The sequence below is a fragment of the Coregonus clupeaformis genome, chromosome 9, assembly GCF_020615455.1.
Source record: "Coregonus clupeaformis isolate EN_2021a chromosome 9, ASM2061545v1, whole genome shotgun sequence".
NCBI classification, from domain to species: domain Eukaryota; kingdom Metazoa; phylum Chordata; class Actinopteri; order Salmoniformes; family Salmonidae; genus Coregonus; species Coregonus clupeaformis.
This window is the reverse complement of record NC_059200.1, coordinates 54,626,119-54,643,977: the sequence shown is the minus strand read 5'-3', so window position 1 is coordinate 54,643,977 and position 17,859 is coordinate 54,626,119. Positions and strand designations below refer to the sequence as shown.

The 17,859-nt window shown below is 41.6% G+C and overlaps 1 protein-coding gene across 6 annotated transcripts in view; it reads right to left on the bottom strand.

Moving 5' to 3' along the window:
• LOC121574102 (gametogenetin-binding protein 2) overlaps positions 1–17,859 on the bottom strand; it is a 34,797-nt gene that overhangs the window by 5,929 nt on the left and 11,009 nt on the right. For 5 of the 6 annotated variants that reach the window (XM_041886703.2, XM_041886702.2, XM_041886708.2 and 2 more), the window contains exons 5-11: positions 16,523–16,621; positions 14,605–14,721; positions 14,183–14,296; positions 13,862–14,071; positions 13,466–13,640; positions 9,203–9,379; positions 6,789–6,942 (exon numbers count right to left, since the gene is read on the bottom strand). In XM_041886703.2, coding sequence (XP_041742637.1) covers positions 6,789–6,942; positions 9,203–9,379; positions 13,466–13,640; positions 13,862–14,071; positions 14,183–14,296; positions 14,605–14,721; positions 16,523–16,621 — 1,046 coding nt within the window. The remainder of the gene's footprint in view (positions 1–6,788; positions 6,943–9,202; positions 9,380–13,465; positions 13,641–13,861; positions 14,072–14,182; positions 14,297–14,604; positions 14,722–16,522; positions 16,622–17,859) is intronic. The other variant, XM_041886706.2, reaches the window with a different exon arrangement.

Below are 17,859 nucleotides of genomic sequence, written 5' to 3'. Positions count from 1 at the left end.
AACTATTAACCCCCCTAAAGTCAATACTTTGTAGCGCCACCCTTTGCAGCAATTACAGCTGCACGTCTCTTGGGGTATGTCTCTATAAGCTTGGCACATCTAGCCACTGGGATTTTTTCCCATTCTCCAAGGCAAAACTGCTCCAGTTCCTTCAAGTTGGTTGGGTTCCGCTGGTGTACAGCAATCTTTAAGTCATACCACAGATTCTCAATTGGATTGAGGTCTGGGCTTTGACTAGGGCATTCCAAGACATTTAAATGTTTCCCCTTAAACCACTCGAGTGTCCCATTAGCAGTATGCTTAGGGTCATTGTTCTGATGGAAGGTGAACCTCCGTCCCAGTCTCAAATCTCTGGAAGACAAACAGGTTTCCCTCAAGAATTTCCCTGTATTTGGCGCCATCCATCATTCCTTCAATTCTTACCAGTTTCCCTGCCGATGAAAAACATCCCCACAGCATGATGCTGCCACCACCATGCTTCACTGTGTTGGGTTTGCCCCAGACATAGCGTTTTCCTTGATGGCCAAAAAGCTCAATTTTAGTCTCATCTGACCAGATTACCTTCTTCCATATGTTCTGGGGCCTTTCAGAGCAGGTGTATCTATACTGAGATCATGTGACAGATCATGTGACACTTAGTTAAATAAAGTACACCTGTGTGCAATCTAATTATGTGACTTCTGAAGGTAATTGGTTGCACCAGATCTTATTTTAGGGGCTTCATAGCAAAGGGGGTGAATACATATGCACGCACCACTTTTTCGTCATTTATGTTTTAGTTTATGTTTTAAACAAGTTATTTTTTAATTTCTCTTCACCAATTTGGACTATTTTGTGTATGACCATTACATGAAATCCAAATAAAAAATCCATTTAAATTACAGGTTGTAATGCAACAAAATAGGAAAAATGCCAAGGGGGATGAATACTTTTGCAAGGGACTGTATATGGGTGAGAAGAAAACAACTATTTAATCCATTTTGAATTCAGGATGTAACAACAAAATGTGGAATAAGTCAAAGGGTATGAACACTTTGAGGGGCACTTTAATAAGGGATACAGAGTATATAGAAAGCAGGTGTTTCTACATAGGTGTGGTTCCAGAGTTAATTAAGCAATTAACATCCCATCATGCTTAGGGTCATGTATCAAAATGCCCATTTGCCTATTATTTTGGCTACCATGGCAAAAGAGATCTCATTGACTTTGAAAGAGGGGTCTCAAAGGAGCATAGGTGGTTTAAAGTGTGTGCCTCCCTCAGTTACTATATCTCACTCTAATTGAACACTTATGGGAGATTCTGCAGCGGTGCCTGAGACAGGGTTTTCCACCACCATCAACAAAACACCAAATGATGGAATTTCTCGTGGCAGAATGGCATCGCACCCCTCTAAGAGTTCCAGACACTTGTAGAATCTATGCCAAGGCAGATTGAAGCTGTTCTGGCGGCTCGTGGTGACCCAACGCCCTATTAAGACTCTGTTGGCGTTTCTTTATTTTGGCAGTTACCTCCCTTCAGGAAGTATTCACACCATTTGTTACAAAGTGGGATTAAAACAAATCTAAATTGTCTTTTTGTCACCGATCTACACAAAAAACACTAATATCTCTTGAATAAATAAGTATTCAACCCCCTAAGTCAATACATATTAGAACTGTGAGTCTTTCTGGGTAAGTCTATAAGAGCTTACCACAACTGGATTGTGCGACATTTGCGCATTACTCTTTTCAAAATTCTTAAAACTCTGTCAAATTGCTTGTTGATCATTGCTAGGGACAACCATTTAAGTCTTGCCATAGATTTATGCAGATTTAAGTCAAAACTATAACTCGGCCACTAGTGAACATTCAATGTCGTCTTGGTAAGCAAGTCCAGTGTAGATTTGGCCTTTGTCTTACTGAAAGGTGAATTAATCTCCCAGTGTCTGGTGGAAAGCAGACTGAACCAGGTTTTCCTCTAGGATTTTGCCTGTGCTTAGCTCCATTCCGTTTCGATCATGAAAACCTCCCCAGTCCTAAATGATTACAAGCACACCCATAACATGATGCAGCCACCACTATGCTTGAAAATATGGAGAGTGGTACTCAGTAATGTGTTGTATTGGATTTGCCCCAAACATACTTTGTATTCAGGACAAAAAGTGAATTGCTTTGCCACATTTTTTGCAGTATTACTTTAGTGCCTTGTTGCAAACAGGATGCATATGTTTTGGAATATTTTGTATTCTGTACAAGCTTCCTTCTTTTCACTCTGTCAATTAGATCAGTATTGTGGAGTAACAACAATGTTAAGCCATCCTCAGTTCTCCTATCACAGCCATTACATTCTAACCGTTTTAAAATTACCATTGGCCTCATGGTGAAATCCCTGAGCGGTTTCCTTCCTCGCTGGCAACTGAGTTAGGAAGGACGCCTGTATCTTTGTAGTGACTGGGTGTATTGATACACCATCTAAAGTGTAATTCATTACTTCATCATGCTCAAAGGGATATTCAAATGTCTGCTTTTCTATTTTTACCCATCTATCAATAGGTGCCTCTTTGCGAGGCATTGGAAAACCTCCCTGGTCTTTGTGGTTGAATCAGTTTGAAATGTACTGCGCGACTGAGGAACCTTACTGATAATTGTATGTGTGGGGTACAGAGAGGAGGTAGTCATTCAAAAAGCATGTTAAACACTATTATTGCTATTTATTGTGTGACTTGTTGAGCACATTTTTACTCCTTTACTTATTTACTGTAGGCTTGCCATAACAAAGTGGTTGAATACTTAGACTCAAGACATCTCAGCTTTTCATGAATTTGTTAAAATTTCGAAAAACAATTCCACTTTTACATTATGGGGTATTGTGCGTAGGCCAGTGATATAGATAGATATACACATACACTGCATTCGGAAAGTATTCAGACTTATTCCACATTTTGTTTACATTACAACCTTATTCTAAAATTGATTAAAATTGTTTTTTCCCCTCAATCTACAAACACCCCATAATGACAAAGCAAAAACAGGTTTTTAGAAAAAATATATAATAATAATAACAGAATTAATCACATTTACATAAGTATTCAGACCCTTTACTCAGTACTTTGTTGAAGCACCTTTGGCAGCGATTACAGCCTTGAGTCTTCTTGGGTATGACGCTACAAGCTTGGCACACCTGTATTTGGGGGGTTTCTCCAATTCTTCTCTGCAGATCCTCTCAAGCTCTGTCAGGTAGGATGGGGAGCATCACTGCATACCTATTTTCAGGTCTCTCCTGAGATGTTAGATCAGGTTAAAGTCCGGGCTCTGGCTGGGCCACTCAAGGACATTCAGAGACTGAAAAACATCCCCACAGCATGATGGTGCCACCACCATGCTTCACCGTAGGGATGGTGCCAGGTTTCCTCCAGACGATGACGCTTGGCATTCAGGCCTAAGAGTTCAATCTTGGTTTCATCAGACCAGAGAATCTTGTTTCTCATGGTCTGAGAGACCTTTAGGTGCCTTTTGGCAAACTCCAAGCCGGCTGTCATGTGCCTTTAACTGAGGAGTGGCTTCCGTCTGGCCACTCTACCATAAAGGCCTGATTGGTGGAGTGCTGCACAGTGGTCGTCCTTCTGGAAGGTTCTCCCATCTCCACAGACGAACTCTGGAGCTCTGTCAGAGTGACCATCGGGTTCTTGGTCACCTCCCTGACCAAGGCCCTTCTCCCCCGATTGCTCAGTTTGGCCGGGCGGCAAGCTCTAGGAAGAGCCTAGGTGGTTCCAAACTTCTTCCATTTAAGAATGATGGAGGCCACTGTTCTTGGGGACCTTCAATGCTGCAGAATTGTTTTTGGTACCCTTCCCCAGATCTCTGCCTCGACACAATTCCTTCGACGTCATGGCTTGGTTTTTGTTCTGACATGCACTGTCAACTGTGGGACCTTATATAGACCGGTGTGTGCCTTTCCAAATCATGTCCAATCAATTGAATTTACCACAGGTGGACTCTAATAAAGTTGTAGAAACATCTCAAGGATGATCAATGGAAACAGGATGCACCTGAGCTCAATTTCGAGTCTCATAGCAAAGGGTCTGAATACTTATGTAAATAAGGTATGTTTTTTTATTTTTAATAAATGTGCAAACATTTCTAAACCTGTTTTCGCTTTGTCATTATGGGGTATTGTGTGTTTTTAATCCAATTTAGAATAAGGCTGTAACTTAATATGGAAAAAGTCAAGGGGTCTGAATACTTTCCGAATGCACTGTATATGGAACACCTTCCTAATATTTTGCCCTCAGACCAGCCTCAATTCACCGGGGAATGACCTCAAGAAGGTGTCAAAAGCATTCCACTGGGATACTGGCCTTGTTGACTCCAATGCTTCCCACAGTTGTGTCAAGTTGGTTGGATGTCCTTTGGGTGGTGAACCATTGTTGATGCACACGGGAAACAGTTGAGCGTGAAAAACCCAGCAGCGTTGCAGTTCTTGACACAAACCAGTGCATCTGGCACCTAAATTACTACCATACCCTGCTCAAAGGCACTCAAATATTTGGTCTTTACCAATCACCCACTGAATTGCATAGACATACACAATCCATGGCTCAATTGTCTCAAAGCTTAAAAATCCTTCCCTTCATCTACACTGATTGAAGTGGATTTAACAACTGACATCAAAAAGGGATTATAGCCTTCACCTGGATTCACCTGGTCAGTCCATGTCAGAAATTCTGGGTATCCACCTGCGATTGACAGCCAAAATTCATCCAGTTGGGTTGTGGCAAAGGCTGCGCGCAGGGTCCTGTCACTGGATAGTTCCAAGAGTGAGTCCTGTAGCTCCGATGACAGGTAACTGCCAGCGGTGGGTGGCAATCAACGGTTGTCGGGATCCAGTCGTGGTTTTTGTACGACTCCTCTTGAAAGTACCTCCTGAAATGTCCAATTAGTCCTTGGAGGTGATGAGCGATCCTTGCCTTTGTCGCATCATCCAGGTGCAGATCATTCTCCTGAAGCAAATGGAGTCCAGTGAACATCTCCACACTCCCCTCCTCCACTCGCACTGCCCAGTGCTCCAGCTTCTTCACAAACCCCTCAACTTTGTCAGCCAATGACAATGTTGGTATTTGGGCCTTGTAGTGTCATGTTAAAGTCTATTCATTCTATCAATAATGTCTGCCAAGTAGGCTAGGTTTGCCAGCCATTTAAGATCAGTCAGGCATTCTACATAGGGCGACTGTATCCAGTAGGAATAGGCACACTTCAGCTCTCATTTCAAATAGACGCAGCAGCACTTCACGAGACCCACCTGACCTCAGTATGCAACAGTAATGATGTGCTCAGATCCCATTTCTTTGCACAGGTCAGAAAACAGTCTCGTATTCATGGGGCGTGCCTTTATGAAGTTCTCAACGGCCTTGGAAGCAAGATCTTCAATGTATATAACACAATGAGCGAATACTACGTGTGGTGCAACGGCTTGTACCTTTGCCTTCAGACCCTTATGTTTACCCATCATAGCACCAGCCCCATCTGTGCACACTTCTCCCAACACACCTCCTTCCCGCATTTTTTCATCAAGTTTGCTGAATATATCCTGTCCCGTTCATGTCCCCTCAAGTGCACTGCAAATTCACACATCTTCATGTAGTTTACCCTCATAGCAGTATCTGATGAATACGAGAAGCTGAACTGGATGCGAGAGAGATAGAGATATCTATCTATCTATCTATCTATCTATATCGATTCATCTAGTTGTAGAGCAAATGTACCACTTTTTTTGATTCAATCAATAAGCTGACTTGTGTCTTTTGCAATATCATCTATTCGCTGGGCAACAGTGTTATCAGACAGCGGAATTTGTTTAAGCTGACTTGCTATTTTCTCACCATGCATAGCTTGACACATTGCTATTGCTGCGGGGAGAATGAGAGTCTCACCAATAGTGTGTAGCTTTTTGATTTTGCAATGAGATATGACACTTCATAAGAAGCATCTTGGGCTTTGGTAGTGGTTGTCGTCTGTGTGGTCAGTACCTGCTTTTGGCCAAGCAAATCTTGCTCTTTTGCTCATTGGTGTGTAAATGTCTCTTCAGTTTCACTGGCTTCAAACTGCCATTTGCTAGCACATCCACAAAACACATTGTGGATGTGGATCCCCATTGACCATGACACGTGAAACCATACTGAATGTAATCATCTTGATATCTCCGTCGCTTTGCTGAATTCGAGAGGGCCAGCTTATCCTTGCGCTTCTTTCCCACTGGCACTAGGGTCTCTCCCGCCGGCCTCTCGCTCGGCCTAAGCTCAGTGTCATTATCAGATGGCGGTTCATCAGTTGTAGCTATAGTTGTAGATTCACCCTCATTAATGGTTGGATTGTCTTTATTTTTGCGAATCAGCCACCTGTCCATATGTAGCTAAACTGTGTCAGAGACTCTGAGAACAGGGTAGCTAGTTCGAAAATTTGCGCCAATTTGGTCAGGTGGTCGACAAATTCAAAAAATATTGACTAGGCACACTACTACATCAGCTTTTAAAACTATGCCCCTAGAGGCTAAAAAAGTAAAATAACTAGTTTAATGATTTTTAAGTGAATTCATCAAATGGGGACTTAAGATTAAAATTAGCTATCTAGCCATTTCTGGTATAATACATAACATTTCCTCTGAGATTTAAGTTTCAATTGTACATGGTTCCTGTCAAATAAAATGTATAAAATAAATACATTTCAGTATTAGCCAACATTGGTAAGATTGATCTTACCCAGGGTCAGATGTCTGATCTTGGGTGATGGTTGGACGGTGGTGTCAGCTTTACCTTTCTTGACTTTGGGTACGGTGCCGTCTGGGCAGCTGCAGGAAGTAGTGCTCTCGTTGCTGGTGACGACCACCTCCACACAGCCGACATGACCCTGCTCCTCTGGTCTTCCACAGGCCTTGCAGCCGCTTCTCTCCACAGACTCTAATGAACCCTGTATGGGGGAGCACAGAAAATGACATAGAAAAGTATTATATTGCTAAAAATGGGAGGACCACAGAAAGGGGTGGCAATAGGGCTGTCCCAGACAAAAATAAAATAAATGTTGTAGACCCGAGTCGTCTGTTCTTTCTAATAATCAATTGGTCTACATTTTTAAACATGTATTTTTCCATATATAGACACACCCCATGTTTTATTCAAATCAACTATATATGTAGGCTACTGAGCTTGTCTGATAATTTTTAAATCACAGTGCTTAAAGTAAGACAAATTACTAGAGCCAGAGATCAATATAGCCATATATTGATTATTTTAAACCCAAGAACATGTTTTACAACAGTAATCTCAGTAAGAAATATGCTAACATGATTGCCATTACTAACTAGATAGCTAAAATGGTTGCCTAGCAACAAACATCTTAAGAAGATTTGTAAGAAGTTATGAGTAGTTCGTAAGAAAATCATTCAATCTTAAGATATTGTTGAGGAATTGCACTTACATCTTATGAACTTCTTATTTTTTTGCGTAAGAAGTGTTTAGTGAATCTGTGCCCTGTTCTCGACCCTCCTCCCCCTCCCACTGCCCGCTGCTGCTGGCCTTCTGCCGTTATGCTCCTGAAGTGGCTGGTAATAGGCTACACCAGAGGTCGGCAACCTTTTCCATTTGGTGTGGCAATTTATCTTACCATTTCTACTGATTTGCGTGCCAGTTGTGATTTTCATATGCACATTTTTGTGGAACAGTTTCACTTATAATAAAAGTCCCCATCCTATAAAAAAATAAAACAAAAATAAAAAATAAGCTTCATATCTCAAAATCAATGTCATGTGGTTAATCAAAGTTCTAAATTAAAATGATACAAATCTAAAAGTAACTTCTATTGCCATTGCCAATATGTAAATAGCCTACATAACGCCAACAAATCAAAACATTGCAGGTAGAAAATATCCTGATAAAAATAAATATCCTGTAAATCACATTGGCTACGCATGGCCTGTCTGCAAGGAACTTGAAACATTATATCAACTATAAACTTGGTCCTACCCGAAGCTCATCCTAGCAAACTTACAACATAGTATAAAATATTCTGGGCCCTCAGAGTTTCCCGAGCCAGTGAACTCCTGACAGACAGACACAGCTGTAGGCCATTTGCGCAAGGGATAAGAAGTAATCAGGTAGGCTTATTTTATGACGTTTACACCGGATCAGAGCATGACATTTTTTCCCCCTTTCATAATGAGTGATTATCGAAAGGGAGAGAGCTGGAAATATTTTTCAAATAGGCCATGTTGAGGAACTATTGTCATTCTCAATGGATGTAAAAACAGACTTTGTTTACTTGCTGTTTGACGCAAAGAAAAAATTACTTTGAGAAGCTCCACAGTGATGGTGAGTTAAGACAATCAGACATAGTATCAGATCCCCAGATGGGCACATTTATAGGCCTACATTTGCACGCAGGCCAGGTAGCCTAGGCCTTTTTTTAATGTGTAATCAGTTGCGTAATCGTAAATGGAATGAAATAAACCAAAACCTGTTTCTCACAAGTGTAGCATAAGTTGTGTGCTCTGCAAACAACGTGTCCACTCCTACAATGAGAATGATAAGACTAATAATAATAATAATAATAATAATAATAATAATATATTGAATGCATTAACAGAAATTACAGTAACCTAACAAACATTGTAGATTAGAAATTATGGGAATTAACGGTAAATGTGGGCCTACTACTGGTGTGCCATCCCCGCGGCCTCCGCAATGGATTAGTCCACTCAGACAGGCGTCTTGTGTGCCATAACAAAAATAATATACATTTGTGACTGCTCAACAAAAAAAAAAAATCTTGGCCGACCAACAGCCTATCGACCCAAAAACAATAAATATACCAGTCAACTAAATGTGGTCAGCTCTATGTGGCAGTGTTATTGGCAGGGAGAGTTATGGACTTACAAACACTGTCTGACCATTTGAAAGCTATTTTTTGCTATTCAAACCTATGGATGCCATTTTGTGACAAACACTGAGTGTGTGAATAATAAAAAGGTCACAAATAGAATGCTTTAGTAATCTAGCAATAACATGGTTAGCTTGACAATGAAGAGCATGGATAAGGTTAACCACATAATGCGGAACAAGTATGCCAGACAAGGGCATGTGGGGATATAACAGACTCAGTGGTATTTCCCTGTTGTCATGCTGCCTTAGTGCTCCTGTCGTGTGTTAGAGAGGAGAAAAAGATAAAGGATTACCTCATCCAGGCTCTTCTCCTTGCCCTCGGACATGTCGAAGCCGCACTTGTTCTTTCGTCTGTTCTTCTTCTTCTGCCTCTTCTTCTCCTGCTTCAGCTCCTTGGCCCTCTCCTCCTCAGACAGCTCTTCACACAACTGCTCCAAACGACTGATGCCTTGCACCTTCTCCACCGCCATCTGGGGAAATGGGTGTTAACAGGTCGTTATAGTAAAATTAATTTGGCTAAATAAAAAGGTTATAAAAATTGAATGTTGAAATTCTTCCAATTCTGTCAAATTGGATGTTGATGATTCCTAGACAATCATTTTCAAGCAGATTTAAGTAAAAACTAACTCTGCCACTCAAACATTCACTGTATTCTTGGTAAGCAATTCCAGTGTAGAATTGGCCTTGTGTTTTAGGTTATTGTCCTGCTGAAAAGGTGAACTCATCTCCCAGTGTGATGGAAAGCAGACTGAACCAGGTTTTCCTCTAGGATTTTGCCTGTGCTTAGCTCCATTCTGTTTCTATCCTGAAAAACTCCCCAGTCCTTAATGATTACAAGCATACCCATAACATGATGCAGCCTCCACTATGCTTGAAAATATGGAGAGTGGTACTCAGTAATGTGTTGTATTGGATTTGCCCCAAACATAACACTTTGTATTCAGGGCAAAAAGTTTGTTGCTTTGCCAGTATTACTTTAGTGTCATGTTTTGTTTCACTCTGTCAATTACGTTAGTATTGTGGAGTAACAACAATGTTGAGCCATCCTCAGTTCTCCTATCACTGCCATTAAATTCTAACTGTTTTAAAATCACCATTGGCCTGTCATTAATAAAAGGTTGTGTTTGACCAGATACAATGCAGTTTTACAGTAAACAAATTGACAGACTTTCAGCACGTTTATAGGGAAGGACATTCAACAAGCACAGCACTTACACAAATGAATGATGATTGGCTGAGAGAAATTGATGATAAAAAGATTGTGAGAGCTCTTTTGTTAGACTTCAGTACGGCTTTCGACATCATCGATCATAGTGTGCTTCTGGAAAAATGTATGTGTTATGGCTTTACATCGCCTGCTATATTGTGGATACAGAGTTACCTGTCTAACAGAACACAGAGGGTGTTCTTTAATGGAAGCCTCTCCAACATAATCCAGGTAGAATCAGGAATTCCCCAGGGCAGCTGTCTAGTCCCCTTACTTTTTTCAACCATTATTAATGCTTTGAGTAAAGCTAGTGTGTATTTGTATGTGAATGACTCAACACTATACACGTCAGTTACTACAGCGAGTGAAATTACTGTAACATTTAACAAAGAGCTGCAGTCATTTTCAGAGTGGGTGGCAAGAAATAATTTAGTCCTAAATATTACAAAAACTAAGAGAATTTTATTCGGGACAAATCCTTAACTAAACCTCAACTAAATCTTGTAATGAATAATGTGGAAATTGAGCAAGTTGAGGTGACTCAACTGCTTGGAGTAACCCTGGATTGTAAACTCGTGGTCAAAACATGTTGATGCAACAGTAGCTAAGATGTGGAGAAGTCTGTCCAAAATAAAGCGCTGCTCTACATTCTTAACAACATTATGAACGAGGCCGGTCCTACAGGCCCTAGTTTTGATGCACCTGGACTACTGTCCAGTCATGTGGTCAGGTGCCACAAAGAGGGACAATTGGCTCAGAACAGGGCAGCACGGCTGGCACTTAAATGTACACGGAGCGATAACATGAATAATATGCATGTCAATCTCTCATGGCTCAAAGTAGAGGAGAGATTGACATTTTGTATGTATTGACATGCTGAATTTATTTTATATATTTTTTACCTTTATTTAACTAGGCAAGTCAGTTAAGAACAAATTCTTATTTACAATGACGGCCTACACCGGCCAAACCCAGACGACGCTGGGCCAATTGTGCGCCGCCCTATGGGACTCCCAATCACGGCCGGTTGTGATACAGCCTGGAATCGAACCAGGGGGTCTGTAGTGACCACTGAGATGCAGTGCCTTAGACCACTGTGCCACTCGGGAGCCCAATGCACCGAGGTGTCTGTTAAAACTACTATCACACAGCTCAGACACCCATGCATACCCCACAAGACATGCCACCAGAGGTATCTTCACAATCCCAAAGTCCAGAACAGACAATGAGAGGCGCACATTACTACATACAGTCGTGGTCAAAAGTTGAGAATGACACAAATACTAATTTTCACAAAGTCTGCTGCCTCAGTTTTGATGATGGCAATTTGCATATACTCCAGAATGTCATGAAGAGTGATCAGATGAATTGCAATTAATTGCAAAGTCCCTCTTTGCCATGAAAATTAACTTCATCCCCAAAAAACATTTACACTGCATTTCAGCCCTGCCACAAAAGGACCAGCTGACATCATGTCAGTGATTCTCTCGTTAACACAGGTGAGAGTGTTGACGAGGACAAGGCTGGAGATCACTCTGTCATGCTGATTGAGTTAGAATAACAGACTGGAAGCTTTAAAAAGGAGGGTGGTGCTTGAACTCATTGTTCTTCCTCTGTTAACCATAGTTACCTGCAAGGAAACACGTGCCGTCATCATTGCTTTGCACAAAAAGGGCTTCACAGGCAAGGATATTGCTGCTAGTAAGATTGCACCTAAATCAACCATTTATCGGATCATCAAGAACTTCAAGGAGAGAGGTTCAATTGTTGTGAAGAAGGCGTCAGGGCGCCCAAGAAAGTCCAGCAAGCGCCAGGACCGTCTCCTAAAGTTGATTCAGCTGCAGGATCGGGGCACCACCAGTGCAGAGCTTGCTCAGGAATGGCAGCGGGCAGGTGTGAGTGCATATGCACGCACAGTGAGGCGAATACTTTTAGAGGATGGCCTGGTGTCAAGAAGGGCAGCAAAGAAGCCACTTCTCTCCAGGAAAAAACATCAGGGACAGACTGATATTCTGCAAAAGGTACAGGGATTGGACTGCTGAGGACTGGGGTAAAGTCATTTTCTCTGATGAATCCCCTTTCCGATTGTTTGGAGCATCCAGAAAACACCTTGTCCGGAGAAGACAAGGTGAGCGCTACAATCAGTCCTGTGTCATGCCAACAGTAAAGCATCCTGAGACCATTCATGTGTGGGGGTTGCTTCTCAGCCAAGGGAGTGGGCTCACTCACATTTTTGCCTAAGAACACATCCATGAATAAAGAATGGTACCAACACATCCTCTGAGAGCAACTTCTCCCAACCATCCAAGAACAGTTTGGTGACAACCGATGCCTTTTTCAGCATGATGGAGCGCCTTGCCATAAGGCAAAAGTGATAACTAAGTGGCTCGGGGAACAAAACATTGACATTTTGGGTCCATGGCCAGGAAACTCCCCAGGCCTTAATCCCATTGAGAACTTGTGGTCGATCTTCAAGAGGCGGGTGGACAAACAAAAACCCACAAATTCGAACAAACTCCAAGCATTGATTATACAAGAATGGGCTGCCATCAGTCAGGATGTGGCCCAGAAGTTAATTGACAGCATGCCAGGGCGGATTGCAGAGGTCTTGAAAAAGAAGGGTCAACACTGCAAATATTGACTCTTTGCATAAACTTAATGTAATTGTCAATAAAAGCCTTTGACACTTATGGAATGCTTGTAATTATACTTCAGTATACCATAGTAACATCTGACAAAAATATCTCATAACACTGAAGCAGCGAACTTTGTGAAGACCAATACTTGTGTCATTCTCAAAACTTTTGACCAAGACTGTAGAGCCATGGCTACATGGAACTCTATTCCACATCAGGTAACTGATGCAAGCAGTAGAATCAGATTTTAAAAAACAGATAAAAATAAACCTTATGCAACAGCGGGGCCTGTGAAGAGACACACACACAGGCACACGCATACATATGATAACACACGCACTATACACACGTACACATGGATGTTGTATTGTAGATATGTGGTAGTAGAGTAGTGGCCTGAGGGCACACAATGTGTTGTGAAAAGTTATGAAATGTAATATCTTAAATTGTATATAACTGCCTTAATGTTGCTGGACCCCAGGAAGAGTAGCTGCTTCCTTGGCAGCAGCTAATGGGGATCCTTAATAAATACAAATACATCACTTCCATCAACAAATATGTCTGATACATGTCACTTCAACTTGTTGTTATTATGTCATGCTGGCATTGTACAACAAACCTCAAAGCTTGCTCGTTGGTGTTCTTTTTTGTATGATGTTGGGTGGAAAGAAATCTATAAAAATGTGATCATAAAAAAACAAAAACAAACCAACCTCAAAGCTTTTGCGTAGAGCGTCGATGCTGAGGTAGAAGAGCATCTGCCAGGTTTGCTCCTCTGCCCTCAGCTTCTGCCAGATTCTGTGCAGCCGCTCATACAGGTGGATGCCCAGGCAGGTCAACACTTCCTCTTGTGCAATGTCAATGGTCTTAGCGTGCCGTTCTCTACGTCTAAGAAGAGACGGCAGGAGTTTTGTTGTGAAAATTAGCATTTTACTTCTATGTGGTCTTTAACAAGCAAACAAAAGGTAATGGAAAAACTATAACTAAGCTAGTATATCAGAAGGATACCAGATGATTTTAGCATACTTCACTACTACTACTCCTAGGTTACTACATGTGTTTACAGAACATAGATTATAGAACATAGGAAAAAGTAGCAGTTTACATACTCGTAACCTCCGGCGAACTCGGGCTCGGCCCGGCCCAGGAGGTGTGCGATGAAGTCGGTCTCGCAGCAGACGTGGACGTGGTGCTCGTGGGGGCAGCAGCGAAAACCCTCGTACAACGCAGCGCAGTATCCCTTCTCTTTTGTGCAGTCCAGCTCCCCGACCAGGATGTTGTACGCTCTCAGTACCTTGTTCTTGCAGTCAGTACAGAACCTGAAAGGAAGAGAGAAGGGACAAAAGGAAAACATTGTAGTAGTAACATTTATTTTCACAGTCTAAGTTACATTAAGGTGCAGTTGCATAAGTAACATTACTCTAACTTACCTGTGTTTGCGCAAGTATGTTTCCAGGGTTTCCAGGAGGCAGGCACTGTCGATCAGAACGACCTCATCCCTGCACTCCTGAGACATGAGCTCCCACACATCCATCCAGCTTCCCCTGTGAGCAGCAAACCACCTTGGTTAACATCAAGCACGACACACATCAATCAAACACATTCTTTCGAAAGACAAACATATCAAGTCAGCTTCACAATAGAGGTGACGAACAAGACAGGCATGCCGACTTAACATCGGCAAGTATTCATTGGACAAATCCTGATTAAAATGTGCTTCAACTCAAGAAAGTATTTTACTTTTGATCCTGACAATGAACTCAACTACTTCAGACTGGCGCTAACTAGCTAGCATCCAGAAATGTCACTTAAAAACTCTGAACAAACAAGCTGTGTTTGCTTTGCTGCATACCTGCTGGGGGACTGAAAGGGTCCAAAGTAAAACGTGACGTAACATCTGCTGTCTCTCTTCGCTCCTCCGTCTTTGTCTTTCTCTAAACCTAGCCCTTTGTCTGCCTTCCCTTCTCCTCTAAAGATTCATACAGACATCTCAAAGACACTTCAATACTGTACATCATAAATTACTCTTACTACAGCTTCAAATTGCCTAGTCTGGCCCTGGTATGACCAATAGGTGGACATACAGATTACATTTAATTTACCAGAACTGAGAGAACAGGCTTCACAACTTTTTCCTCAAGAACTGTATCGTCATACACGATATTGCAAATAAGTCCAATACAGCAGTTACAGTGCATTCGAAAAGTATTCAGACACCTTAACTTTTTTCACATTGTTAAGTTACAGCCTTATTCTAAAATGTATTAAATAGTTTTCCCTCATTAATCTACACACAATACCCCATAATGACAAAGCAAAAAAAGGTTTTTAGAATTTATCATTTATAAAAAAATTCAAACTGAAATATTACATTTACATAAGAATTCAGACCCTTTACTCAGTACTTTGTTGAAGCACCTTTGGCAGCGATTACAGCTACAAGCGTGGACACCTGTATTTGGGGAGTTTATCACATTCTTCTCTGCAGATCCTCACAAGCTCTGTGTCAGCATTTTCAGGTTTCTCCAGAGATGTTCGATCGGGTTCAAGTCCGGGCTCTGGCTGGGCCACTCAAGGACATTGAGATTTGTCCCGAAGCCACTCCTGCATTGTCTTGGCTGTGTGCTTAGGGTCGTTGCACTGTTGGAAGGTGAACCTTCGCCCCAGTCTGAGGTCCTGAGCGCTCTGGAGCAGGTTTTCGTCAAGGATCTCGCTGTACTTTGCTCCGTTCATCTTTCCCTCGATCCTGACTAGTCTCCCTGCCACTGAAAAACATCCCCACAGCATGACGCTGCCACCACCATGCTTCACCGTAGGGATGGTGCCAGGTTTCCTCCAGACGATGACGCTTGGCATTCAGGCCAAAGAGTTCAATCTCGGTTTCATCAGACCAGAGAATCTTGTTTCTCATGGTCTGAGAGTCTTTAGGTGCCTTTTGGCAAACTCCTAGCGGGCTGTCATGTATCCTTTTACTGAGGAGTGGCTTCCGTCTGGCCACTCTACCATAAAGGCCTGATTGGTGGAGTGCTGCAGAGATGGTTGTCCTTCTGGAAGGTTCTCCCATCTCACAGAAGAACTCTGGAGCTCTGTCAGAGTGACCATTGTGTTCTTGGTCACCTCCCTGAACCACCTAGGCCCTTCTCCCACGATTGCTCAGTTTGGCCAGCTCTAGGAAGAGCCTAGGTGGTTCCAAACTTCTTCCATTTAAGAATGATGGAGGCCACTGTGTTCTTGGGGATCTTCAATGCTGCAGACATTTTTTGGTACCCTTCTCCAGATCTGTGCCTCGACACAATCCTGTCTCGGAGCTCTACGGACAATACCTCCGACCTCATGGCTTGGTTTTTGCTCTGACATGCATTTTCAACTGTGGGACCTTATATAGACAGGTGTGTGCCTTTCCAAATCATGTCCAATCAATACAATACAAGACTCCAATCAAGTTGAAGAAACATCTCAAGGATGATCAATGGAAACAGGATGCATCGGAGCTCAATTTCGAGTCTCATAGCAAAGGGTCTGAATACTTATGTAAATAAGGTATTTCTGTTTTTATTTTATTTTTTATAAATTTGCAAAAATGTCTACAAATCTGTTTTTGCTTTTATCATTATGGGTTATTGTGTGTAGATTGATGAGGATTTTTATTTATTTAATCCATTTCAGAATAAGGCTGTAACGTAACAAAATGTGGAAAAAGTCAAGAGGTCTGAATACTTTCAGAATGCACTGTAGATAGATGATAAATAGTATATGTTAATGTGACTCACCCCAGTGGCTTAGGTTTGTGTGTGTCTAAGGAGTGCAACTGGCAGCGTTTATTCTTTTTGCTTTTTGGAATGGCATCGATCATGTCATTCAACTTTGACCTACAAAAAAAAACAAAAAAACATTTTCCTTTCTGGCACATTTACTAATACTGTAGTGTTGTACAGTATACCGAAACATCTGTACTTTCTTTCGATACAAGAATCTGAAAAAGGGTTCGGTACTCAAATTGTTGTTACTTTCGGTACTTCTGTCAAGCGTGTCTCATGTCGGCTACTGATTGAGAGTCCGTCTATCAGCGCAGCCAATGTCCCCTTACGAGTGCGAGAGCACCGTGCCTGCTCCATTTACACATTGCTAGCTCTAGCCTGTCCTGAGGTATCATTGCACTCACTATGAGTCTGGGCTGCATCACCACTTATGCTGCAAAGACGTTCACATACTTGAATAATGCAAAACGCCTCAAGTCTTCCCCCAGTCATGCCTCAAACTGAGTGTGTGAATGATGTCATTGTTCTTAACCTCTTAAGGATCGGAACCTTTTTTTTTTTTTTTGTGCCTAAAATGACATACCCAAATCTAACTGCCTGTAGCTCAGACCTGAAGCAAGGATATGCATATTATTGATACCATTTGGAAGGAAACACTTTGAAGTTTGTGGAAATGTGAAATTAATGTAGGAGAATATAACACATTAAATCTGGTAGAAGATAATACAAACAAAAAAACATGCGTTTTCTATTTTTTTGTTTGTTCCATCATATTTGAAATGCAAGAGAAAAGGCCACAATATAATATTGCAGTTTAGGCGCAATTTAGGTTTCAGATTGATCCAGTGAAGCATTGCAATACTGGACTATTTTGTATCAAGTCTGCCCAAATGTGCCGAATTGGTCAACTGATACATTTTCAAGTACATAACTACAGAGAACATACAAAAATGATATTGTAATACAAAATGTAAGTTTACACACGCCCAGGAATGTCACACATGACGGATTATTAGCTTATACACTAACTTTGACACATCTCGATGGCCGGGTGGGTGTGGTGCCAGAGACAGCAAGGGTTCAAACTGTAGAACCCAGTTCCTACATTTGAATATAAAAATTGATTTTATCAAACAAAACTATGCTACAATTTATCTCTGGGACCCTCAGGATAACAAATCAGACCAAGATTACTGAATGTAGGTACATTATTTACCTTCAGAGGTGAATGTATCAAACCAGTTGCCGTGATACGCTTTTTATTGTGCACTCCCCTTAAACAATAGCATGGTATTCTTTCACTGTAAAAGCTACTGTAAATTGGACAGTGCAGTTAGATTAACAAGAAT